We start from the raw sequence: 26,702 nt of genomic DNA, 5'->3' as shown, positions 1-26,702 counted from the left end.
ACCGGTATTTTCCTTTCAAGGGGAACAGAAACTAATAGAGGATAATGCAGGTGCTCAGAGTAGTGAATTTGCAAAATTTCGATTTAGTTTTTTTATGTGTGAGCATACTCGATGGTGCTGTAAGATGTATTTCTCACTGAAGGTCATGGGCAAAAGTGTTTGAAAGCCATTGACTTAGAGAAGAGGCTGATGACAACGTCGAGCAAAACAGAACATAGCACTAACAGCTAACATTTGCGGAATGTGCCTGTTTTAAAAGCTTAACACTCGTGAACTCACATAATCTTTCCAACTGCCCAGTACCATTACCGCCATGTTGTGAATGAGGAAATGGACAGAAATCGAGTGTCTTGGCTGAAGTCACACAGGTAGAAAATGGGAGAGCTGGGATTTAATGCCAGACATACTAATATAGTATATATTATATATAGCATATACCATTATTACTACTGGCTCCCAGCTCCCAAGACTGTATACTTAATACCACTCTGCAGGGCCCAGAAGCACATAGGGCCTGAGGAGGAAGGCAGTCTTGCTTCTCTGGTTCCTTCTGCTACTCTGAGAACCTTTGCCCCATGCATACTATCCTATTTAAAATAGGAAAGGCCACGACGCCTGGGTGGCTCAGTCCGTTAAGCGGCCGACTTTGGCTCAGGTCATGATCTCGTGGTTCGTGAGCTCGAGCCCTGCATCGGGCTCGCTCCTGTCAGCACAGAACCTGTCTCCGATCTTCTGTCCTCCTCCCCCTGGCCCTCCCCCATTTGCATGCTGTCTGTCTCAAAATAAGTAAATAAACTTTTAAAAAAGTAAATAAAAGGAAAGGCCAATAACTGCAGAGCAGAAAATAAAACTTCTCATGTAGCCCTAGGTATGAGTGTGTGGTGGGAGAAGAAAGAGAAGTTTCTCTCAATCCAAAGTCTACACTGAGCTTCCCTCGACGGGCTGAAAGCCTAAATTTCAAGCTAGGCTTTGGAGTGTAAGTATAACATACACCATTGAGACTAATATGTTTGAAATTAACATTAATATTGGTTCTTGAACAATGAGGATAAATAGACCACTACTACTAATAAAGATCAATAGATAAATAGTCTTAGAATAGACACATGCAATGTGTCAGACATTGTAAATACACAGATACAAACTATATTTATTTTTTTAATGTTTATTTATTTATTTATTTATTTATTTTGAGACAGCGAGAGAGAGCGCGCGCATGTGGGCGAGTGAGGAACAGAGAGAGAGGAAGAGAGAGAATCCTAAGCATCCCGACCTGGGGCTCTAACCTGTGAACCGTGAGATCATGACCTGAGCTGAAATCAAGAGTCTGACACTCCACCGATGGAGCCACCCAGGTACCCCAAACTATATGTTATTTCATCAGTAACTAGTTTACTTATTACTATGCAATCAAATAAAAATTGAGTGATTCCCCACCATTCCCTTTGCTGTGGAAATAGGAAAAAAGAGAGCTGATCCTTTCCCTTGGAGAAAGGATAAGAAATAAAAGATATTAAATGTTTGTGTTTTTGTTTTTTTAATCAACTTTCCTCAAAGCCAGTAACTTAGCAAAAACGCTTAGGAAACCTTATTTCTCCATCCGTGAAATGGAGGCAATCCTACCTACCCCAGAGTTGGGAAGATTTGGTGAGGTGACTCACATGAAATTGTTCTGGAAACCAGGGGGTAGTAAGATGTGCATTAAATATACTTGGGATTTTATTCACTTGTCAAATGTTGATATAATACTTAGTACAAGCCTCGCATTGTTTGAAGTGCTTTGCGAGTATTTGTGGGTCAAACGCTCATAACAACTTGATGACTAAGTACCTCGGTATTCTCATTTTACAGATGAGGGAAACCGAGGTACAGAAAGGTCAGGAGACATGCCTCAGTTCACAAAGGTAGTAAATACAGGGGATGGACTCTACCGCTCGCAGCCTGGCTCGGGTCGGGGCTCGTAAAAGCTCTTCCGTGTGGCACCCACTGGGAAGACGGTGTTTAGATGGGAACTCACCCCCTGTGTCCAAGACATCAGATGTATGGAAGTCAAGTGAGATCTCAAAACCATGATCTTTTTTTTTTTTTTTAATTTTTTTTTTTTCCAACGTTTATTTATTTTTGGGACAGAGAGAGACAGAGCATGAACGGGGAGGGGCAGAGAGAGAGGGAGACACAGAATCAGAAACAGGCTCCAGGCTCTGAGCCATCAGCCCGGAGCCCGACGCGGGGCTCGAACTCACGGACCGCGAGATCGTGACCTGGCTGAAGTCGGACGCTTAACCGACTGCGCCACCCAGGCGCCCTCAAAACCATGATCTAAAGGTCGTCGCCTCTCTACTTCTTTCCACGGTGTCTACCTTGGAAAGCCAAGCTCCTCGGAAGACTGCTCCCGCTGGTGACAAACGCCGTTTGACACGGGCCTTGAAAACGGAATGTTCGTTATCACCCTGATTAGCCTCATACTTTGATATTTCCTTCTCTACAGTGCTGCCTAATGTTTTATTATACCATCTCTTCTTATCGAGCTCCTCACATTCTAAAAAGACTGAAGTTTATTCAGTGGAAAGTAAAGAAAAGCTACTGGGAAACCCATCATTCAGACCACAGACAGTGGACAAATGGTGTGTGGTTCCTTTTTGAGGTGCGATGTGTCCTCCCGGCTCCCAAGGGTGCCCAGAAGGTTCTGTGACAGGTGATGGGGGTGGGGGTGGGGGAGGTCTTGGGGTCGTAGGGAGGATAGCTCAACCTATCTGCTAAGCTGGCCTTATCAGAGTCAAGTGCAACCCTTTTCCAGGACTTGGACTTTGTCGAAGGCCTCGAAAATTTGCTTAGACACGTGGGAATGACTAGCTGGTCAAGCAAGGATAAGAAAATTAAGGAAATTGTGTTGGGCCTGACAACGGAAAGTCTGGAAGGGATGACTGTTAACATGAAGGAAAGAGAAAGGAAGAGAAAGAACAAGATGGGAGATATTGTTTGGGAAGCATTTTGTGATGGGGAAAGCCCTACTTAAACACTAGGTTATTGCCAATGTCCTATTTTTGATTTAGCAAATGAAGGTTGGACACATATTATGTGCTGTTGGCTTGGGATATAAAGATGAAGAAGACCTAGATAAAACATATTTACATACGAAGGGTAACTGGGTGTGAAAGTTGAGTGTATTTTTTAGACTATTCCATAAGTCCAAGAGAGCACCTTTGTACATTACCCATAGTAAGCACTCTACGAATATTTACTGAATTAAAGTATTAGAGTTGAATAAAGATCAGGTTCAAAATAGTTAACTACAGGGGCGCCTGGCTGGCTCAGTCAGTAGAGCATGTGACTCTTGATCTCAGAGTTGTGAGTTTGAGCCCCACGTTGGGTGTGGAGCCTACTAAAAAACAAAAAAGAAAAAAAAGAAAGAAAGAAAAAGTTACGCATTCATTCAACAAAATTTCTTATTGTAGAATATACATAACGTAAAATTGACCATTTAACCATTTTATGTACATTTCAGTGACATTCACGATGTTGTACGCCTATCCCCCACCCATCTCCAAAAGTTTTTCATTATCCCAAACAGAAACCCCTGTACCCATTAAAAAATACCCCCCCACACACACACATCCCCTAGTCAACACATTTGTATCTATTCCTTCATTCCACCAATGTTTATTGAGCACCTATGATTCAGATTCAGCCCAGTTCTCATTGTGGGAGGTCTGGGTTACAGAAGGAACAAGACAGACAAGATATAGTGCAAGAAGGGAGACTAGCAAGTCAATGGGAAGAAAGCTAACATTGGCTGGATGCTCCCGACACAGTGGGCACTTTGCATGGACAACATTCCTTAGAGGTGGGTTTACTGTAGTGACAGTTTGTGTTTGGAAAGGGAAGTGTGGGCTGGTGGGGGAGGGGGGGGAACAGTAAACTCCGTCGGGAGGACAGAACTTGGTCAGGGCATCAGGATTACGTTGAGATCTGAAGCAGAGAGGGGGTTAGCCAGGCCAAGAGTGGGAAGGACACAGAGGCAGGCCCTGGGATCACAAGGGTCCTCAGAGCCAAAGACACTCAGGGAAACCAGGGAAAAGACTGGGGAGGCTGCTGGAGCCACCCCCCTCCCCTCCGGGGGGCCCGGGCAGAATTTCGTGCTCTATCTCCAAGGCGGTGGGAAGCCGCCAAGAGCTTTCAGCAGGGCCTTAAAAAGATCAATCGCTCCCGCGAATTGTTAATGAGTGATTCACTTCTCTGCAAGCTCTTTATTATCATGCTGATGGTAAGTGCAGCTGACTTCGAACCACCCCTGGTAGAAAAATCGCCAGTATTTACAATGTAAAATCTTCGTTTGAAGTTCTGTCCTGGGAGTTCACATTTAAGTAAACGGTGTGGCCTGACCCAAGGGCTGATGGAGGAAGAAACTGGAAATTTGTCCCAGCGTGCAGCCCATCAGACCTCTCTCAGAGCGCGAAGAAATCCTAGCCCTGTGCAGAAAGATAGGAGGCGTGAGTGAAACCTCACTGGCCGCCCCCTCTCTGAATGTGTTTGTTCCTGTCTTCCCTGGTGGGGGGGCGGACAGTGGAGGAAGGTGGGAGGGCCAGGGAGGTAAATTTCCTCAGTTCCCTCTGGACAAACGCAAATGAAGATTCTGTTGACAAAGTGCTTCATCAACGTGCCTAGGCAATATTATCAATCATAATTGTGGGTCAGGTTCATCTGTCATTGGACTGCTGGGCTGCTGGAGTATTTCTGTGATAAAGGTCGTTTTCAGAAGTTCCATTTCTGGAGGGGAAGACAGGGATACAGTGAGCACTGGAGAGCGGAACCCCCTTTTACATCTCACTTGTGCTGCTTTTGTGACCGAGTGCCTCACCGTGGATCACTGAGCCATCCCAGGCGAGGGTGTGAGAGTGGCCGTCCCCGTTACCAAGAGAAACCTGTCCCATGTGATGGGCTGTCAATAACTTTATCTACACACTTGAAAGCACTGAGCTTAAAAAAAATGTTTTTAATGCTTATTTATTCTTGAGAGACAGAGAGAGACAGAGCTCAAGCCGGGGAAGGGCAGAGAGAGAGGGAGACACAGAATCCAATGCAGGCTCCAGGCTCTGAGCTGTCAGCACAGAGCCCAATGCAGGCCTGGAACTCACAAGCCCAGCTGTGAGATCATGACCTGAGTTGAAGTCTGACGCTCAACCAACTGGGCCACCCAGGTGCCCCATTGCACTATTTTTTAATGTCTCATCAGTTTTAAGGTTTTTATTATTATTATTATTATTATGCACAATGACAATGCTTCTGCGGAAGCAATGTAAGGCACCCACTTATGTTTTTTCTTTAGCAAGAGTTGGTCGTGAACCTTGTGCACAGGTAAGCATTCAAGAGTCAAGAATCTCTCCAGACCTTTTGTTTAAATGTGACTTCGTTTAGGGGTGCTTGGGTGGCTCAGTCTGTCAAGCGTCCGACTTTGGCTCAGGTCATGATCTTGCGGGTCATGGGTTCCAGCCCCATGTCAAGCTCTGTGATGACAGCTCAGAGCCTGGAGCCTGCTTCAGATTCTGTGTCTTGCTCTCTCTCTGACACCTACCCCTCCCCCCCACCGCCACTAGCACTCTATGTCTCAAAAATAAATGAACATTAAAAAAATGTTCTTTAATGTGACTGCTGCCCCAGGAGGAAGATAAACTGCTCGAAGTCTTGACTCCCAATCAAAAGAGGTGTAGCAGCACCTGGGTGGCTCAGTTGGTTAGGCGTCTGACTTTTGATTTTGGCTCAGAGCATGACCTCACGGTTTGTGAGATCGAGCCCTACATTGGGCTCTGTGCTTACAGCTGGGAGCCTGCTTAGGATTCTCTCTCTCCCTCTTTCTCTCTGCCTCTCTGCTGCTCATGTGCTCTCTCTCTCTCTCAAATGTATAAAAATAAAAACATAATTAAAAAAAAAGAGAGACATAGCGTATCAACCCAGACAATCATAGCTCTCTCTTTTTCCCAAAGCTATCAAACTAAATTATAAATTCTTTCAAAATAAACACTATGTTACCACTCAATTTCAGATTGAGATAGGTAAACAAAAACTTTCCCCCTCTTTTTCCCCCAAAAGCCTGTTTGATAAATAATAACTATACAAATACCATACATTTGTATAGCATGTCAGTTTTTTTTTTAAATGTCTATGTATTTTTGAGAGAGAGACAGAGCGTGAGCAGGGGAGAGGCAGAGAGAGAGGGAGACACAGAATCCGATGCAGGCTCCAGGCTCCGAGCTGTCAGCAGTGAGCCCGATGTGGGGCTTGAACCCACAAACCACGAGATCATGACCCAAGCCGAAGTCAGACGCCTAACCGACTGAGCCACCCAGGCGCCCCTGTATAGCATGTTATAGTGTAGCATTTTTGCATATGTAATTCCTACCCCTCAGGGGGAAACAGCACGTGATCATTTTACAGATTCAGAGACTAAGGAGAGAAGGAGAAACTTTGCCTGAGGTCACCTGCCTGGTAAGAAACAGAGCCATTTGTGGAGCTCTGTGGATCTACAAAGGCTCACTTATTCCACACATCACCTGTCCTGAATGCTTACCTCTCAGGCTAGACTAAGAATGTAAATGAACCTAGACATACAGCAATGCCCCCTTGAGAAGGTCAGTCAGTGGGTGACAGACATAGAAACAGAATATAAAACCAGGAGGCAGGAACGGCATTGGAGATTTTGGAAGCTCGGAGGAGGAATATGCAACATAGTCAAGGGCAAGGGAGGCTGGGGTGGGGGGTAATCTGGAAGGTCTTCTTGGAGGAGGTGACACCCAAACTGAATCTTAAAACAGAGGAGAATAAGCAAGGCGCAGCCTCGGACAAGCTTAGACTCACTAGGAGGATGACAGGTGATACACGAGAAGTCATTCAGACATGGCACAGCTGGGCAATGACTCAGGGAGACGACTGGTAAGTTGGCAGATTCTCATACGTATGTCCTGTCCGTCTGTCTGTCCCTCTCCCCATGTGGTCCTATAACAAAGGCCACTCTGGGTTTTTTTTTTTTTTTTTTTTTTTTTAACATTTGTTTATTTATTTTGGGAGAGAGAGAGAGACAAAGAGCAAGCAGGGTGCGGGCAGAGTAAGAGGGAGAGAGAGAATCCCAAGCAGGAGCCACCCCGTCAGCACGGAGCCGGACGCGGGGCTCAAACCCATGAACTGCGAGATGGTGACCAGAGCCGAAACCAAGAGTCAGATGCTTAACCGACTGAGCCCCCTGGTCGCCCCTACAGGGCCCACCCTGGACAGCTGAGGTCCACCAGTCGAGACTGCCGTGTTTCTTTCCATAGATCACCCCCCTTGGGTTACAGATTTCCCTTTGTGCTCCTATCCGAACATTCCTTGCAGTCAGCCTCCCCCTATCCCGATGGTATAAACACGTAGAGAGAGGGAAAGGGAGCAAGTTCCCAGGCCTTACGTGTTGCTAAGGTTTGCTTTGATTCTGTGACTTGATTCATACATCTTGTGGTCTGTATGCGGCCACTTTGCTGGAGGGGGGTGGTGGGTAAGGAGCTAGCTGAGGGCTGACTGCCTTCATACACGCTTGTCGGAAACGTCCAAAAAAACTGGGTGCTGCGCAGCCACTTTCCTTTAGGAAAGACGGTGCCCACTCCCACGAAATCTTTCATTTCTATTCTGTTTCGAAAATTAACCCAAATGATTAATTTGCCAAGCCTGGGTGGTCATGTCAGAGTCCAAAGGAACATCACTGGGGTGCCTCTAAAGTGACGCATCTGGGGGCGTCTGGGTGGATCAGTCGGTTGAGCGTCTAACTCTTGATTTGAGCTCAGGTTATGATCTCATGGTTCGTGGGATCAAAGCCCGAGTCGGGCTCTGCGCTGGCAGCACGGAGCCTGCTTGGGATTTTCTCTCTCCTTCTCTTTCTGCCCCTCCCCCACCCCACCCCTGCCCCAATAAATGAATAAACTTAAAGTGACACATCTGACCTGGGTCAGGTGGCCTTCATGCCTTCTCAACTGGTTCACTCCAAATAGCCTCCTAACTGGTCTTCTGGCCTTTGACACCTCCGTGACCCTCTAGCCTGGGGCTTACAAACAGGTGGCCAAAGACAGGAATTGTTCTTGTTTTCCGGCCTGCATGGCCTTGGCCACCTGTAAAATTCAGGAGATGTCACATACAAGTGACGATTCCCTGCAGGCCATAGGCGGCTGCCCTATTCAGCTGGGGCCTTTGCTCCAGGTCTCTGAAACCGGCATCCCTCCCAGGGTGGCCCTGACGGGAGACTGTCACTTGCCCCGTCATGACTGCGGTGTTTCTCACACCTGGACCTCTTCATTCACTGACGTTTCCTGCCTAGAACCTACTCGAGTGGGAGTTTTCAACACTCTTCTGCTTACGTATCTTTCTAAAATTTGGACCTGATGGTGCCACTTTTCAGCTTAAAATTCTTTAGTGCCCGCCCTCCCCACGTCTTGGTCAGCGGATGAAGCCCCAGTATCTTAGCTCAGCTGGATTCTTTTTAATCTGCCTCTTTGTCCCCTCTCAGTATTCTCCACCCTTCCATCTACCCTTGCTTCCCAAGCCTTATTCCTACCCCAGCCGTACTGAATTCCAGCCATGGGAATGATTCACGTGCATTCTGTGCATTCAAAGAGGCTGTTCCTGCTGCCCGAATGCCCTTCCCTCTCAGCCCTACACGCTTTTGAAGACTCGGCTCCCGCGTCTTTCCCTTAAGCAACTCCTCGCTCCACATCCCAAACCGAAGACACCTCTCCATCATCGCATACATTACCCTTGCAATGGAATCATTGGCGTGTCTCTTTCTCCTGTGACGATACACCATCAAATCTTGCTGCCACCCAGCATGTGAGTTTTGACTTTGGAACTCTAATGCATCCTCTTGGTGCAGCAGAGGGAGCTTGGCCACGGGAGGCAGGCTAGTTGCTCCCTCAGCCTTGCCATTTATCAACTTTGGCCAACTTCCTCAACCCCTCTGATTCTCAGTTATCGCCATCTATACATGGAGATAATAATTCCTACCTTGTGACATTGCTATGAGAATTAGAAATATGTTGTATAAAATGACTAGCACAGAGGCTGATCCCTAGCAGGCACTCAATCCCTGCCAATTCATACCCCCAGTAAATGAATCGGGACAAACACAGCAGACTTAAGAAACAGCCCATCTAAAGTGCGCCTGGGTAGGGGTGCCTGGGTGGCTCAATGGGTTAAGCATCCGGCTTCGGCTCAGGTCATGATCTTGCGGTTCACGAGTTCCAGCCCTACGTTGGGCTCTGTGCTGACAGCTCAGAGCCTGGAGCCTGCTTTACACACACTCTCTCTCTCTCTCTCAAAACTAAATAATCATTAAGAAAAAAATGTAAAGTGTACCTGGGTGGAATAAAGTAAAAGCAGAAGGGACGAAGGAAAGAGTATATATACACGGTGTGCAGGCAATTAGGACAGTGTTGGGGGCACTCTCAGTTTGACTTTTGCCCTCCTAAAGCCCGGACAGCGTTCAGTGAAGGACTTAATTATCAGCTGGCAAAAGTCTGCAAATGTTAGCTCTGTATCTAGAATAATGGGGATGCTAGAAGATTATCCTAGCTAATTACTGTTTACTGTCAGATGTCACACAACTGGGCTTCTTAAGTCTGTATGTGAGGTTTGCTTTGGTTTTGGTTTCCACGTGTGAACGTCCGTGGGTACACAAGCGTGTCTCCAGACCTACCCCGTGGGAACCCTGCTGAAGGGAGCTCAGCAGAGGGTCAAGGTGGTCGGCTCTACGCGGGTTAGGGCACCGTAGCATCCTGATCATAGCCGGTCGTTTCTCTCCAAACTGCGAGCTCCTAGAGGCCTGAGCCTGGGTCCTTCATGTCTGTTTTCCCTGCACATAGCAAAATACTCCTCCACAGCAGGCGATCGATAAATATTTGTTAAGTAGATAAATGGGTCCGTTGGGCGTTGACTCTCTCAGTTTTCTATATTTGCCGTTCTTTGCCTCCGCCTCTTCTAGATATTTGCTCTGATGTTACCTTCTTTCTTAGGCTTTCCTGACCCCACCCCCATTTATAGCTGAAAAACTCACCCCCACATCAGCATACCCTCTGGCTCTCCTGATTTGCATTTCCCCATAGTACTTGTTCCCACCTCTATTTGATACATTGCCTGACTCTCCCTGAGAGAGGGACGGCATAGTATCTCATAGCAGCTCACCGCTGTATCCCCAGTACGCCACGCACGGCCTGCCTTAGACAAGGTGCTCCAAAATGTTTGCTGAGTGAACTCTGTGACAAACTACGGTGCTTAGGTATGTGCCTTTGCATCAACCTACAAATGTAAGCTACATATTCTGGGCCCCCTAACGTGGTAATAGATCGGCTACCTGTACACAATGGGCTAATCGCTTTTTGCTGCTGAGAATTCATTTGTCCCGACTTCCGCTCAGTATCCTAACTAGTCTCCAGGATTTCAGAAAGGGGGAGTTTCAAGAGTCTTACAGGCCCCCCAGTGATTTAGGGGAAGTGACTTGTACTTTTCCTGGTCTCTGCAGAACAGGACAATCATGGTGGCATTAGAAGGGTAGAAAACAAAAACGCTAACGCTAAGTCGCTATTTGCACTTGCAAGTAGTAAAATATGGAATTGCAGATTTCACCTGTTTGTAGACAGGACAAACAGTAACGGATGGCTCTGACCATCCGCAAAAACTGTTTTTCTTTCAAATGTTATCTAAGAAGTCCCAGTGTAAGGAAGGAGCATGGGGGGGGGGGCCTGGCGGGGAAGGGGGCCCTCAGCCTCCCGGGCTGTAAAATGGGTGGACCGAAGACAATCTCCTGGCTCCATCAAGCTCTAAAAGTCAATGGAGGTAAAGCTATGGAACTTTTCGTGCCCATCTACTCTTATATTTCATGTTTATTACAACTGACTTAACGTACCAAGAACAATTGTTATACATCGACATTTAGACCTACAGACTTTACTTTCAGAGCTTGGTTTTTTTTCTAATTAAGTGGAAATTGTTTTCCTATGACGAATATTTAAAAATGTAAGAGTATCTAAGGACACTTATAAACTTAAAGGACCATTGTAATGACTACATTTAACTTTGATTCCTGAAGAGACTAATTATCCAGTTGGTGGACACGGAAGCCCCCTGGAGCTCTCTTCCCGTTTTTGAACACAGGCAAAGGACTTGAAAAGCTCAAATTCCAGTCTGTGAGTTGTTTATAAGCTCCAAGGACATTATAAGCAGAGGCTAAATGAGTTTTTGGCACGGTTTGGAAGTTCCTATTTTGGGTACCTTCCACCTCCACCAGCTTTAAGCTGAGAATTACCAGCACTGTGCATAGTCCGTTAATTGCAATTCAGATCATTTCACAAGTGTTAATATTTCATCTTGATAACGACTGCGTGGTAAAACACATGCTCCTTAAAAGCTATGGAGAAGAAACTTTAAAAATGAAATTTATTAATCAGTTAAATCACACTAGCCTATGGGGGAGTGTTCGCAGTGTTCCAATTTTAAATGAACATTGGGGCAGCGTTACTGTGCCAGCCAAACACCAAACAGTGGGGGTAACTGACCTCCTCCGAGATCGTGGACCACTGGCCAGTCACTGTGCAGATCTTCTGGGGTTTAAGATGTTCCTCCCATCACAAATCCAAATTCTGGCACCCCTATCCAAAACCGCAAGAACATAACACACCTTTTATTTCGCAAAGAGGAAAAAGAAGCTTCTAAAATACACCAGAATAACAGAATTGTCTTCGGGAGGGATAGTCTCGTTTTCTTTTTCTCGTTTTTTATTTTTCATGAGCCTTGATAATTAACCTATGAGTTTCAGCACGATCAGGAGTATTTGTATGGGATGAGGAGTAGAATCGTTGTGCATGATCTAGCTGGGTCTCATCCTCATTGTTGGCTGCTGGGACGTCATAACTGGATGACCAGGTCCTGAGTTGGACGGAATTAATTTTGCAGAGGTCTGTGTGTTTGGGTAGGTAGAGCCGACTCAGAAACGCCATTCTGAGGCTTATTTAACTTCTCAGGCTCTGAGCACCGGGCGAACAGCTGCCCCGGGGAGGCTGGCAGCATGGAGTGGAGGCTCCCGCTCCCGAAGCCAGCCCTGCACCCGGGCTTGGGGAAGAGACAATAGAGATACTCTGTCCTCGCCCTTCCTCAATTTAAAACCCAGGGCGCCAGGCAGGGCTTGGAAAAATTAAACCAAACACTAAGCGGAAGAAAGCCCCCCGCGTCCGATAACTGCCGATTCGTGTGGTACAAACCGACACGGAAATGAGATTGAAGGAGTTTCGAACAAATAGCTGGGGAGACAGATACGAAGGCAGATCTAAGATGGAAGAAAAGGTGGAGGGCTCGACTGAACAGGCCAGGTCGAGGCCTGCGAGCCTGTGCGCGCACACAGCCTCCGGGCTGGGAAGGCCAAGAGCGGGACGATTACCGCCGGCAGAGGACTAGAAAAGCCAGCGGAGGCTGCAGAAGATCGGTTTAACCGAAAGGCGGTTTCCTCTTCCTCCATTTGCTCGGCCCCAATTGGAAGCGCACTGCGCGGCCTGCGCCGCGCTCTTGGCGGGTTCGGCGTGGGGGCGGGGAGGCAGGCAGGCAGGCACGGGCGGGGCGGGGCGGGGCGCGGGCGCGCTCCGGCTCTCCTCCTGCGCGGCGCTCCCGGCGGCGCAGGGGGCGGGGCGCCTATATTACGTGCGCGGCGCCGCCCCTGCGAGAGGACGTTGCGTGCTCGCTCGCGCCAGGCGAGTCTCCGCGTCTCCCTCGCGAACTCGGTGAAAGGAATTGGCGCCGTTCGACACCAGGCGGGTCCGCTCTGCAGCACGAACCCACCTCCAGCCGCAGCCGCAGCCGCCGCCCGGGCCGAGGAGCAGCCGCAGCAGCCGCCACCAGTGGCCGAGTGAGCGGAGCCGAGTTTGAGCCAGCGCCTAGCGGTGAATCGGGGCCCTCACCATGAGTTCCTCGCCTGTTAATGTAAAAAAGCTGAAGGTCTCGGAGCTGAAAGAGGAGCTCAAGAAGCGGCGCCTTTCCGACAAGGGTCTCAAGGCCGAGCTCATGGAGCGACTCCAGGCCGCGCTGGACGACGAGGAGGCCGGCGGCCGCCCCGCCATGGAGCCCGGGAACGGCAGCCTAGACCTGGGCGGGGATTCCGCCGGGCGCTCGGGAGCAGGCCTCGAGCAGGAGGCCGCGGCCGGCGGCGACGAGGAGGAGGAGGAGGAGGAAGAGGAGGAGGAAGGGATCGCCGCGCTGGATGGCGACCAGATGGAGCTAGGGGAGGAGAACGGGGCCGCGGGGGCGGCCGACTCGGGCCCGATGGAGGAGGAGGAGGCCGCCTCGGAAGACGAGAACGGCGACGATCAGGGCTTCCAGGAAGGGGAAGATGAGCTCGGCGACGAGGAGGAAGGCGCGGGCGACGAGAACGGGCACGGGGAGCAGCAGCCTCAACCGCCGGCGACGCCGCAGCAACAGCCCCCACAGCAGCGCGGGGCCGCCAAGGAGGCCGCGGGGAAGAGCAGCGGCCCCACCTCGCTGTTCGCGGTGACGGTGGCGCCGCCCGGGGCGAGGCAGGGCCAGCAGCAGGCGGGAGGTAAGAAGAAGGCGGAAGGCGGCGGAGGCGGCGGTCGCCCCGGGGCTCCGGCGGCGGGTGAGTGCTGCGTTGTACGTTGCGCGCGGCGGGAGGCCCGCGCGGGGTGGGGACCGTGCCCCAGGCCTGCCGGAGCCCCGCCGGGGGGAGGGAGCCCCGGGCGGGGGCCGCCGCGGGGGTAGCGGGGAGGGGGGGGAGGGGGCGCGGGGAATCCCGCCCGGCCGCGAGGCCTCGGGCTCGGGGCGTGCGACGGTGGCGGCGGCGCCTCCATTATGTGGCTGGCGAGCCGGGGGTGGGGGGTGGGGGGGGAAGCTGCAGCTGCCGCTGGCAGGGGGAGGAGCGGCGGGCGGGAGCCCCGTCGGCCCGCGGTGGCGCCGCCGCGCTGCGTGCGCGCGGTGCGGGCACATGTCTCGGGGGGAGGGGAGAGGCCCGAGGGCCCGGGGCGGGCGCGCTTTGGCGGCGCTGGGCCGCGGTATTGTGCAAGGAGCGCAGGGTCTCGGCGTGACGTCACTTCCGGCGGGAGGGGCCGGGCGGGGAGAGCGGGGCGGAAGATCAGTACAATGCGGCCGCGGGGAACGCGGGCCCGGGTGGGGGAGGGGAGGGGAGGGGAGGGCGCGCGGGCCGGCCCGGCCCCTCCCCCCTTCCTGAACTCTCTTTGGGATACACGTGGGCTCGGGGCCTGTGCCGCGCTAGCTTGCAGGAGCTTTCTCGAATCTTCGCGTAGAGTGGCAAAATTAGCGATGGTTTTGGACTGCGTCACTAACTGCAGCCCGGTTCCGAGCTGATTGTTCTTTGGGTTCGCGTTGGATTCGTCGATTGAAAACCCTCCCGGAAAAGAACGGGAAAGTCGAGCTTTTTGCGTCTTTGAACAGGAAGGGGGTTTTTCTTTTCCGCCGTGTCGCGGCTTGGCCCCTTACGCGGGGGTGTTGTGTGTTATAGGAGACGGCAAAACAGAGCAGAAAGGCGGAGATAAAAAGAGAGGTGTGAAAAGACCTCGAGAAGATCATGGCCGTGGATATTTTGAGTACATTGAAGAGAACAAGTATAGCAGGTAGAGGATGCCCATCTAGTTCTACTCGTTACCCGTTCGGTCTTGGGTAGGACAAGCTGAATCAGGAGACAATTCTGTCTTTCAGAGCCAAATCTCCCCAGCCACCTGTTGAAGAGGAAGATGAGCACTTCGATGACACAGTGGTTTGTCTTGATACTTGTAAGTGAAGCGGTTTCTCCCGTCTACTCCCCTGGTTTCTCAGTGTGGCGGTTTGGGTCCGAGAGTGTTAGAAAACAACGCAGTGCACTGAACGTAAACGCATAAAACTTGGCCTAAACCGTTTCTGTTAAAAGGAAGGTGGTGATGGCTTGTATTCAGATTTCGGTAGCTAAATGTTTAGTACAGCATCGGTTGTGTCGTATTGATAATTTTCCAGGCTTCGGCAATTTGGTTATATTTTTTTATATGACTCGAAAGTTTTCATTTGTAGGAATGTAAAATTAATGCCAGTTTTTTAAATTTTAGTTAGCTAATGGAAACTTGTAAGACTATCTGTAACTTGTCCTTGCAGGCTCCTACGATAATTTCCCTTTTTGGGGTAGAATTCTAGCAAGGGAGCTCTTTGGGCTAGTGAAATATGTAATGAATGGCTTTTCCCATTAGCACGCAAGTGTATTCCCTATTCTAAAAGATTGTAATATTACTTTTTCAATAACTGCTCTTTTGTTCTCAATTCCAGTTCAGTAGCTGCTGCTTTAACATAAGTTGATTTCTTCCAAAGACCTGGGGCAGCAGCAGTGGGCTATCACGGGGCTACTAGCTTTCTTCAGCAGCGAATGGTGTCAATGGCAGCGCTGTAAATACTGCTCCTTTACCCAAGTTGGGTTGCAATTGAGTATGAGGAGGATTGCAGACCTCTAGATGGGCCTTGGCTGTCACGTGTGTGACTTTATTTTTTAACAACAACGTTTTGTTGGTTTAACATTTGATCAGAATGCACAATTCTTTCACTTGGATAGAAAGAACAAAAGGTAGAAACAATTGCTTGAAAAGTAAGCGGTAAGGTGTGAACCTGCCCTGTAGATCCAGGCAGTTAAAGTGTAGATTCCCGTGTTTTCCAATACGAATTTAATTTTAATCAGGTTTGTGAGGATGTAAACATTGACCCTGGATTTCTTACTAAATGTCCTTTGCAGGTAGTTGAGCTAAGGGAGTCTTTTAAAAGAGAAAACACACACGGAAAAGTAGTTTCTTTGAAAGTTTTAAATACAGTTCGGTTGCTTAAATACAAACTGGGCGGGCATGGGTAGGACAGTGAAGCAGTGATTCAAGAAGTAACGCTACTATCAGAGTAGGCTTTTAATTCATTACTGAGGAATATTAGCTCCTTAATTTGCTACTTACATTGGGTACAAGCACAGTTTGAGCCAAAAATTCTATCAGCGATCAGGAATCTTTTGAGAGCAAAGCTTATTTAAGGAGAATTCCAAACTAGGTTTAATTTCCTTTCATCAATAAAAACTGTTGAAGAAAACAGTTTTTTAACTTTAGCTCTCATGGGGGGAACTCCAAGAAGGTGCATACGAAATGAGCCAGTGACCCAAAGGTAGCTAAGTTAAAGACCTTTTGGATTTGAGTAATCCGGGAAGTGGATAATCCCCCATTGTTACTGCCTAACCGGGAAGCCTGGGGAAAAGGGACCTTAAAATGCTGTAATATGAACAGTGTTAGACAACCAGGTTTGCACTTTGTAGGGTTGAGGCTGCCTTCACAAGTTTTAGAAAGAATTTAGGATCTAGAGCCCCTGGTGTTTTAAAATTACAAAGTGCAGGATCAACGTCTCATATTCCTGTATTTTAAAATATCATGGCCTACCTTCAGTTTTATTGTGGCACGGGTAAATTCTCCCTGGTTCTGGCATACTTCACTTTGATTTCCTGCTATCCTCTACTGCTTGCCTCTAAATCAAGGTAAAGAGCAGAGCAGGTATGTATCCATGTCCCATTGTCTTGATTATTTTATATACTTAAAATACACGTTAAACCTGGCTGTTTTAGTTTTGGAGGCTGTTTACGCTTTAGTTGGTAATTTGGTGAGAGTGACTTGGTGTGGGGGTGGGGCTTAAATGGAAGGTCAGAACAGCAGCATGGTTTGTAGAAGCAGTGTCCGTGAAGCATTAGGAAATACGCAAGAATGTAATCACCAGGTTTTGCCTACGTAGCAGCTGTATTCACGTTGGATGTCAAAAGAAATAATATGGTATTTGATATAATTACAGATAATTGTGATCTACATTTTAAAATATCAAGAGACCGCCTCAGTGCTTCTTCCCTTACTATGGAGAGTTTTGCTTTTCTTTGGGCCGGAGGAAGGGCATCTTATGGTGTGTCCAAAGGCAAAGTCTGTTTTGAGATGAAGGTAAATGCAGTTTTGTGACTTTGGTTTTTTGTTTTTTTTTTTTTTAAACAAGTGAATTTCCAGTTGCTGGACACTATTCAGTGTCAGTGGGGCTTCTTTCTTTGGAAGTTTCTGTGGACTGGAAGAGGGGCTTGGAAGACCTTTGTTTTATAACCGTTAACCATATTTGTTACAATCAGAATTTGTTATTGAGCCAGTCTGTTTTTCTTTAGGGTGCTCCTTTTTTATCAGGCACTTGAAAGGCCCACCAAGGGTTTAAAAATAACTGTCGGGTTTCTCGTTTTGTCCCAGAGCAAAGCATGTTGAGCGTATACTTTCATCGGGTTTCGAGTCAGGAATATGTAATTTTTAAACATTATCTGTTCTTTTAAATGTGATCCAACCAAGTACTTAACTTGAACCTTTTCAATTCCAAGTTATAAGTTCTGTCAATTTGTAAAGTTCTTATGGGGGAGGGGGGAGATGACAGGGTAGAATGAGTATCTTTGTATTAGTAGCCAGAGAAGAATTAGCCCATGGCCCAGATGAAATGAAGCTAGAGTTCAAGGGTTTATCTTCATTGTAATCATTTATGATTTGACTTTCAGGTTACAGAGAAGATCCCAGTAAGGCATTTATATACAAAAGATATTGACATACATGAAGTTCGGATTGGCTGGTCACTAACCACAAGTGGAATGTTGCTTGGTAAAGTTTCCATTAGAGTACTGTCCTCATGAGTGTTCAGGGTCTGATTTCAGTAGTGAAATACAATTAGAAGTATTCTAATTCTGTCTTGTTTGTTTTTAATCTATTTTGTTAGTATTTTAGAGATGAATGCTATTAGCATGTATAGTAGGATGGTTACTTGTTTTATGACCAGTGGTTAGGAAAAGCATTATCCTGTGGTCTGCAGTTTTTCAAATAGTTATATAAGCCTTTGTAGCTCTCATTACTTGTCTAAGTTTTAGATACAGCATGAGTGGAAGAATATTAGGTTAGGTACTCATTTATATTGTTGTCCTCTATCCTGAATGTTAAAATATGTGGGTCATGGGACTGTTTTGAACAATCGATTTCACGAAAGTTCATTATTTTCTTAGGTGAAGAAGAATTCTCTTATGGGTATTCTCTTAAAGGAATAAAAACCTGCAACTGTGAGACTGAAGATTATGGAGAGAAATTTGATGAAAATGATGTGATAACATGTTTTGCTGTAAGTCAACTAAGTTTCTATATATAAGTGAGCAATTACTAGCTGGGGATTTTTTTTTAAAAAGGTTTATCGACATTGGCCTTCATTACTAACCCATTTTGACTAAAAACTACTTAATGTGAACTGGACCTGAAAAATCTAGTGTATTTTACTGAAGGCAGTATTGTTTCTGCTTCTAGATGTGTGTGTGTCTCATTGTTTATAACTATTCTAAAGCTCCTAACGTTTAACCTAAATCTGTTTTCCAGAGGGTAAGCTTCACTCAACTTGAATTTTGAGGGTTTTTTAAAGCAAGTTTAAAGGAAGCAGGTTAAAATCTTAATTTTTTCCCCAATTTAACAGAACTTTGAAAGCGATGAAGTAGAACTCTCCTATGCAAAGAACGGGCAAGATCTTGGCATTGCCTTCAAAATCAGTAAGGAAATTCTTGCTGGAAGGCCACTCTTCCCGCATGTTCTCTGCCACAACTGTGCAGTTGAATTTAATTTTGGTCAGAAGGAAAAGCCATATTTTCCAATACCAGAAGATTATACTTTTATCCAGAATGTCCCCTTAGAGGATCGAGTTAGAGGACCAAAGGGGCCTGAAGAGAAGAAAGATTGTGAAGTAAGTGGATTTTTTTTTTTTTTAAAGCATTTGAAGGTTACTTTTGTTTGGCAAGAATGACATTCAGAAGATCTGGATGATTGTTCTGTTTCATGTGCTTTGTGGCACGGCTGTTGGCATCAGCTGTAGCTGTGTTTTTTGATGTAGAATATTAAGTTTTCCAAAAATTCCCTTGTTTTAGGGCAATGAAAATTTACAAATTGAAACTGGGTTTTTGTGCACTTCACAAAATAACTTCAGGAATTTTTAGATGGCTCTACTAAGTGAAACATTTTTTTTTCCATGGTAGGTTGTTATGATGATTGGCTTGCCTGGAGCTGGGAAAACCACCTGGGTTACTAAACATGCGGCAGAAAATCCTGGTAAATACAACATTCTCGGAACAAACACCATAATGGATAAAATGATGGTAAGAAAAATACTGAGGGTGTGATCTCAGCACTTTAAAAAGACCAGGAGGCATTAAAACTTTTTTGCCTGTTGTCTTTATCCATTTTGCGTTGGTGTTTTAGAGATAGGAGCTTGGGCAAAGTTCCATTGGTTACTTAAACTATAGAAGGATGTAAACTACTTCTGTCTGGAAGGTAAAGTGCCTTCCAGGGGCGACGCTTTATTTTTTCTAGGAAACTTTGAACTATCGACATTTAGTAGCTGAACTTAGGAGAGCAGAGGATCTTGCTTACATGATAAAATGACCTTTTTTGTAGTGATGATAAGGAAAGGCAGTATTTAAACTTTGCAATGTCTGGTTTCCATGTAGATCTAAGCTGATATTAAAAAAAAATTGAGCTTTATTCACAAGTTCAAAGGAACTGTTGAACTTTTAAAACAGGTGGCAGGTTTTAAGAAACAGATGGCTGATACTGGAAAACTGAACACGCTGTTGCAGAGGGCTCCACAGTGTCTCGGAAAGTTTATTGAGATCGCTGCCCGTAAGAAGCGAAATTTCATTCTGGATCAGGTGAGCTGCAGCCTTGAGGTTATTAACAAAAGGAACTGATGATTGGGTTTGGCGTGGAGCTAACATTTGGGTTTATGAACTTTGTTTTAAAGACCAACGTGTCTGCTGCTGCCCAGAGGAGAAAAATGTGCCTGTTTGCAGGCTTCCAGCGAAAAGCTGTCGTAGTTTGCCCAAAAGATGAAGACTATAAGCAAAGAACACAGAAGAAAGCTGAAGTAGAGGGGAAAGACCTACCAGAACACGCTGTCCTCAAAATGAAAGGTATGAATTTAATTCTATTAACGTTAAAGCTTCCGAGATCTGTACCTGCAAACTCGCGTGAACGTTTGCCGGTGATGCCGGTTCCTGAGTTACCTCCGCTCTTTGTTAAGGGAATGTGTGTGTGGGGTTTATTTCTCTCTTTAGGGAAACGCTCGTACACCGAGCAGATGGCATAGCGTGGTTTGAAAGGATGAAAGCAGGCTTTAGGACTGTGGTCTGGGGCTAATCTGACCCTATTCCTTGTAGGAAACTTCACGCTGCCGGAGGTGGCCGAGTGCTTTGATGAAATCACCTATGTTGAGCTGCAGAAGGAGGAAGCCCAAAAACTTCTGGAGCAGTATAAGGAGGAGAGCAAAAAGGCGCTGCCGCCGGAAAAGAAACAGAACACTGGCTCCAAGAAGAGCAATAAAAATAAGAGTGGCAAGAACCAGTTCAACAGAGGCGGCGGCCACAGAGGACGTGGCGGGTTCAACATGCGCGGCGGGAGTTTCAGAGGAGGAGGCGAGTTTGCTTTTGAGTTTCACTTGGTTGGAGGTTGGAACGAGTGATGACCATCTTCTAAGTTTGGGTGCTGGGTGGTGGTCAACTGAATTTAACGCAGGACAGTTGACCTCCCTGGACTCTGCTGCCCTAGTAACTAGCTTCAGATGCCGTGATGTGATCCTAAGCACGCCTTGTTAGGTGTTAAACGTTGTGTCTTTTTCTTTAAACGTTATTTTGAGAGAGTGTGTGTGATCGCGGCAGGGGCAGAAGGGGGGGAAAGAGAATCCTAAGGAGGCTCCGCGCTGTCGGCACAGAGCCTGACGCAGGGCTCGATCCCACAGACCTTGCGGTCAGGGCCTGAGCCAAAATCAAGAGTCAGATGCTTACCCGACCGAGCCAGACAGGCGCCCCTGTTGGTTTTAGAAGTTACTTTTCTCTGCAGTAGAGGACCAGTCCGCAAGAGTAGGGTCCTGTGGAAAGGAAGTGCGAGGTTGCTAAAGCCAACGTGTCTTGTCTGCAGCTCCTGGGAATCGTGGTGGTTACAACAGGAGGGGCAACATGCCGCAGCGAGGCGGCGGCGGTGGCGGCAGTGGCGGCATCGGCTACCCGTACCCTCGCGGCCCCGTGTTCCCCAGCCGAGGCGGTTACTCGAACAGAGGGAACTACAGCAGAGGCGGGATGCCCAACAGAGGGAACTACAACCAGGTAATGCCCGCCCCCCCGCCCTGATGATTCGGATAATGGAGTCGGGAAAGTTGTAAAGTCATGTCACAGCCTCAGTGAGGCCATTAGGTCTGAGTGCGGTGGCGCAGGAACCCCAGGGATGGTAGAACCGAGGGCTGCCTAAGTTTGGTGTTCAGGTGCATGAACCTGCAGCACGTCCAACGATGTCTTAAATGAATAAATTAAACACCGAGAGCAAACAGCACAGGGCGCCCAGGGTTGAGTTGCTAGAGGCGAGGCCTGTCCTGTGCTGCTGGCTCCTGTGTATGGCACAGACCTGTGCTCTGGAGTTTGAGTTTTCAAGGATTTTTTTTTTCTCCCTGCCTCCCCCCCCCCCCCCCCCCAGAACTTCAGAGGACGAGGAAACAATCGTGGCTACAAAAACCAATCTCAGGGCTACAACCAGTGGCAGCAGGGTGTAAGTAACTTATGTGCTACGTACATTCATTGTGCCTTAAGTTCATCGTAAGAGTCAGTCTTGAAACCCTTGCGCAGGGATTGGAGCGTTTTTATAATCGTTACAGGGCGAGGTTTGAATATAGGTGGAGATGGCTGTAACTTACTGTTTTAATAAAGTAATATTCTTTAATACGTACGGTTCTTTTTATTGTTAGCTTTAATTGTATAAACTAACCAAGTCATGATGTGTTTTCTTTTGTAATGTGTTTATTGATAATAATGGGATATTAATACTAACTAAATCTGGTTTGATAGAAATCAGAGGTATGACAGGTGTAAATTTGTTTCCAGCAATTACTCTGAATTAGATTGTCATTTCCTAAAAGCAGTTTGAGTGGCTTATTGATGTTTTTTCTTTAAAAAAAAAATTTTCTCTTACAGCAATTCTGGGGTCAGAAGCCATGGAGTCAGCATTATCACCAAGGATATTATTGAATACCCAAATAAAACGAACTGATACATATTTCTCCAAAACCTTCACAAGAAGTCGACTGTTTTCTTTAGTAGGCTAACTTTTTAAACATTCCACAAGAGGAAGTGCCTGCGGGTTCCTTTTTTAGAAGCTTTGTGGGTTGATTTTTTTTCTTTTCTTTTTTGTACATTTTTAATTGCAGTTTTAAAGTGAATCGTAAGAGAACCTCAGCATTGTGCACGATAAGAGAATGTGTCAGTATTTCAGGGTTCTACATTTTATCTGTAAAATGTGACTTTTTTTTTTTTTTATCACAACAAAAGTAAAATGTTGCTTTGTACCTGGTGTCTTTTATTAAGAATTTACTCCCCCCATTTCTCACAGAGATAACAGTCGGGAGTCATTGTCACAATATAATAGAAATGTTAGCAACCAGATTCATGGGAGGACCGCGCAGTCCTCATGAATCACCTGAGACTCTGTACTGCTCCTAGAACACTCCATCCTCTCTGTAGTTTGCCGAGCGGCGGAGGGGGAAGCTTCCATCGTAGTTCCTGACCATAACTGGGAAGTCTTTTTCTTTTTCTTTTTTTTTTTTTTTAAAATAACAACGGAATTGGCCTAATGGGGAACGAAGAGAAAACTTGGAACCAAGAGAGAGAAGATGGAGTGTACGTAGAAGGGCTGTTCAAAATGTAAAACTTTGGTTGCATTATTTGTGGAGGCTCAAACTTGTGAAGGTTCAATACCATAATTTTTCCATTTGTTCTGCATTTTGATTCTGAAAAGAAAGCTGGCTTTGCCCATTTCTTATTAAAAAAACTTGTTGTAAATCCAGTTGTCTAATGGGATCTATATGAAGTTAGCTATGTCTGTATGCCCTTCTCCCACAAAATACTGTATCACTAGTGTGCTTGTAGTACTTTACTCCACCATCTTTGTAAGCTAATGAAATTGTGAGTCACCCATTTATATCTTAATTTTTAATCATGTCAGTTCTTGAATGGGTATCTCCTTAGCCTGCTGATTTCTTTTTCTTTCTAAAGAAAGTGGGTGGAGAAATTAATTTAGACGTTTGTTTGCAATAAAAAGAATTCATTTTACTCTCGTTTTGGGATTCTCGCCATCAAGGTTCAAAATCCCTTTATAAAACTCCCAAGAGGAGGAAATTTAAGTGTGTGCTTTCTGGACAGCTTATTCTGTACTCCGTACTTCGAACATTTAGGTTTTAAAAACTTAAATGTATACTGACAATTGAGTTTTAATTACGAAGTAAAGTTGAATCCTTCCTTCCCCTCCCCCCCCAGACGACTTAACATTTAACGAGGGGAAAAGGTGTACTGGCTGGGAGAAGTTAACACTCAGTTTACCATCTTTACGAAATGCTAACGGCTGTCCTCGAGAATATCTTAATACGCATATATCTGATACGTGAGACTCTGGGAACAGATGCTTTTAGAAGCCATCGTACAAGCCAGTCCTTGATTTCACGACTACACAACACTGCTAACTTAACTGTAGCTATGTGACCGCATTAGATCCCCTAATTGTAATTCTATTGGGTTTGCACAGAACACTTAATCTTCTAAAGGACCCTCACTGATGTGAAGTGAGGAATCAGGAGTCAAACTGTAGAACTAAAACTTGACTTCAGTCTAGCGTTTTGTTGGTGTTTTAGGTTGCTTCTGGTAAGTTGAGGTTTGTCTGTATTTTCTTCTGTTTGCTTAGATTTTTGTTTTAGCCATCTTCAGTCAGATTTTTCACTTCTTCATACTCCTAGGAATTCTGCCACAAGCGGAGCGGGAGTGGAGTTTTAGCTGGTGGTGTAGGTTTAAGTTGATACATTTTGGGAGCGGAGGCTAATCCTGGAATTCCGGTGAGAATACTTAACGGGACAAGATAGCGTCTCAAGGGTTTTTGTTTTTTTAGCAGTTAGCTTTAGTGCTGGCAACCACTGGCATTAACTATTATATCAGTACACATTGTAATTACGAGGATTGCATAGTAGACCTACCCAGGGGAAAAATTTGTTTTCAGCTTTGTTGCTAATCAGTGTTCTGGGTACGTTTGAAACATCTTGGATCAACCTTCTAGTTGAAAACTGCTTCCCGAGGAGTTCATACTCTAACGTGAATCGTGGTGAGGGAGTAATGGCCAAATAATACTGTCAGGTAGACTGTTCTCCCTTGGGTAGTCCAGAGAAGTTTGGGAAGACCAGTGGAATAGATAAAAACACTGTCCAGGAATATGTTAAAATTTCCAGCAGCAGTCTCCTCAAGATTAGAACTAAATATGCCTGGAAAGGAATAATCTTCGTGTTTAAGGAACTGGGAAGCGGGAGCGTATCAGATAGCAAGCAAAAGGGCGAAAAAGAAGAAACGCCATTAGCAGAGTCGGGTCTGTAAACGAGAAACTTGGTCTCCTGCTTGCCCCTCCTCTAGCCCTTTCCTCTGTGGCGAGCAGAACCGAAGAAACACAAGACCTAGTGGGGAACAAATGTCTCCGCTCCACCGGTGAGATTGCTGTTGGTTCAGTGGTACTTCCCCCTAGAAAGTTTTGCAGGTGGTCCTGTCCTCCTGAGTGAGGTGTTGGATCAGATTGGTGAGCTCCAGCGGTGTGAGAAGCGCAGGAATAGGTTAATCAGGAAAGATGGCAGATCACTGTAAGAAATGAAGTAACAGCTCCTGTCCTGTAGAGCATTTGCTTTGCTGCTGGTAGGTTCTGTCTTGTGGCTCCCGTTTGGCCTGTGACGTGGAGGTCTCTGGCTCGGACCTAGGAGGTCAGGACTAACTTGTGGCCCCTTCCTGGCCAGACAGTAAGATGAAATCTTAGAATGCAGCACGAGTGAAGTCAGTCTGACCAAAGGAAGCCTCATTAAATCCACAAAACCCGAAGCTCACACTTGCCCAGGGTAGATTCTGTCTGAAAATGAGGACCATGCCCTGAGCACTGACAAGGTATTAAAGCTTCCTAAAGATTACTTGCCTTGACAAAGTACTTAAAATTTTTCCGGGAGAAGTAATACTTAAGTATGTTTTCCACCTTCGGGAGAATTTACATTCATGGAGATAATGTGTTCTTTATCCAATGCTTGCATCAGTTGCGGGAATCAGTGTGTTTTTCTGTGCGCTTAATATAAATTGGCTGTTTGTCCTTAGGACCGTTTTCATAATAGGTCCCGTCGCACAAATAAAAACGAAGTATTCCCATACCTTTTTAAGCTTGGGGTAGACTTCAGTCACCTACAAAAAACTGATTATAGGTCTGTAGGAATATATCTGGTACTTTTTAAAAAGCCAAAACCAGGATAAGCTACCAAGGAAGGCATAAACCTGTCTTTCATAGCCCAAGTCTTAGCGTCTGGTAATGTAACCTTAAAAACCGTTTCCACGACTCCCTTTGTACGCGTAAGTATAAAATGTCTTTTTTAAAAGTGGGTGGATGTAGCAGAGAATAATTGGCCACTCCCACCCCCCAGAATATTCCTCGAACTACTCCGGAAAGAGGAGTACAGCATTCTTTTCTAAAGCCGTGCGTACCTAAGTATTTAAAATGGTTTGAGTCTAAACTTTGTCGTCAGTGTTTCTGGGGCTCTGAGAAATGGTGTAACGTTTCAGTAATGGTAAAGAGCAAAGATACGTAGCATTAAGGGCCTTGGCAATAGGTCACGATGGTTACGCCCGGGGCGTTAAAGGGGACGGTAAATTGGTATTTAGACTAACTGTGTTAGCTGTCTAAATAGTTTTAGTCCCGTTCAACCGGCCTGTTCGAACTCGAATGGTTAATTTCATAAACTTACCTAAAACCATAATGCCCTTCTGCTACGCGGAGCCTTCTGTTTGGATTTAGGTTTGAATTTTCGGCCCTTTTCTTCAAGTCTGCAGTGAAACACTCGGGGGTCGTATGTGTAGCTAGGTTAGTGGTTGAGTTTTTCTTGAGGTTCCTCTGAGGCCCAGTGTATTTTATACCCTGGTGCCAGCACTGCAGGTACGTGATAGACAAATACTAAAAATACTTTATGGTGGCTAGCTCGTGTTGAAGCGAGTGACCTTAGCCTTCCTCCTCTTTTTTACTCACCTCGCTATTATCTAAGGTAAACCCTTCAGAATTGTGATGAAAGTGATCTAAAGGCGTGCTGATTGACACAGTGTATATCTCTTGGGTGCGTTGGGGTAGACAAAAAGAAAAACCAGGATCCCCAAGTCCCTTAATACCCCGAAGTTTAAATCCTGTATATGTGACATTGAATAGTTGAAATCACCTACTTAATAGCCAATTGTTTTTGCTAAGAACGTACGCTACTTTATTTGGTGGTTATACTTAGTCTATTTCAACGTGCATGCGGCTGGAGACCCCATACGAGCACTTAAGATCCATAGGAGAAGGCCAACAGCATGCGCGTACATGAAGTGACAGACGTCACATCCTAACCAGTTGACTAAAATTACAGGAGATTGAGTATGTCTGATTAGTTGGTCCAAGGAACTTAATTTAGTCTGTAAGGCTCAGTAGATTGTAAATACTATAGTCCTAATGTTAACCGGAGTTATTTTAAAAATGTTAACACCTGTGTATTTTGTGAAGTTAGGTTGTGCCGTCCACATG

General features: G+C 46.2%; 1 protein-coding gene across 6 annotated transcripts in view; it reads left to right on the top strand.

The window, feature by feature from the left end:
• The first annotated feature begins 12,697 nt into the window (after positions 1 to 12,697).
• HNRNPU (heterogeneous nuclear ribonucleoprotein U) overlaps positions 12,698 to 26,702 on the top strand; it is a 22,143-nt gene continuing 8,138 nt past the window's right edge. The window contains exons 1-14 of one of the 6 annotated variants that reach the window (XM_045453186.1): positions 12,698 to 13,591; positions 14,528 to 14,639; positions 14,725 to 14,798; positions 16,858 to 16,997; positions 17,585 to 17,684; positions 18,080 to 18,192; positions 18,535 to 18,798; positions 19,088 to 19,207; positions 19,631 to 19,759; positions 19,852 to 20,020; positions 20,267 to 20,521; positions 21,024 to 21,208; positions 21,573 to 21,644; positions 22,067 to 23,200. In XM_045453186.1, the coding sequence (XP_045309142.1) occupies positions 12,958 to 13,591; positions 14,528 to 14,639; positions 14,725 to 14,798; positions 16,858 to 16,997; positions 17,585 to 17,684; positions 18,080 to 18,192; positions 18,535 to 18,798; positions 19,088 to 19,207; positions 19,631 to 19,759; positions 19,852 to 20,020; positions 20,267 to 20,521; positions 21,024 to 21,208; positions 21,573 to 21,644; positions 22,067 to 22,120 (2,421 nt within the window). In that variant the 5' untranslated portion in view covers positions 12,698 to 12,957 and the 3' untranslated portion in view covers positions 22,121 to 23,200. Of the gene's footprint in view, positions 13,649 to 14,527; positions 14,640 to 14,724; positions 14,799 to 16,857; positions 16,998 to 17,584; positions 17,685 to 18,079; positions 18,193 to 18,534; positions 18,799 to 19,087; positions 19,208 to 19,630; positions 19,760 to 19,851; positions 20,021 to 20,266; positions 20,522 to 21,023; positions 21,209 to 21,572; positions 21,645 to 22,066; positions 23,201 to 26,702 lie in introns of those variants that run through there. The other 5 variants (XM_045453185.1, XR_006705998.1, XR_006705999.1 and 2 more) reach the window with 5 other exon arrangements.

Source organism: Leopardus geoffroyi, chromosome C3 (genome assembly GCF_018350155.1).
Source record: "Leopardus geoffroyi isolate Oge1 chromosome C3, O.geoffroyi_Oge1_pat1.0, whole genome shotgun sequence".
NCBI classification, from domain to species: Eukaryota; Metazoa; Chordata; class Mammalia; order Carnivora; family Felidae; genus Leopardus; species Leopardus geoffroyi.
Note: the sequence above shows the minus strand (reverse complement) of the source record. Positions and strands in the feature narration are given on the sequence as shown.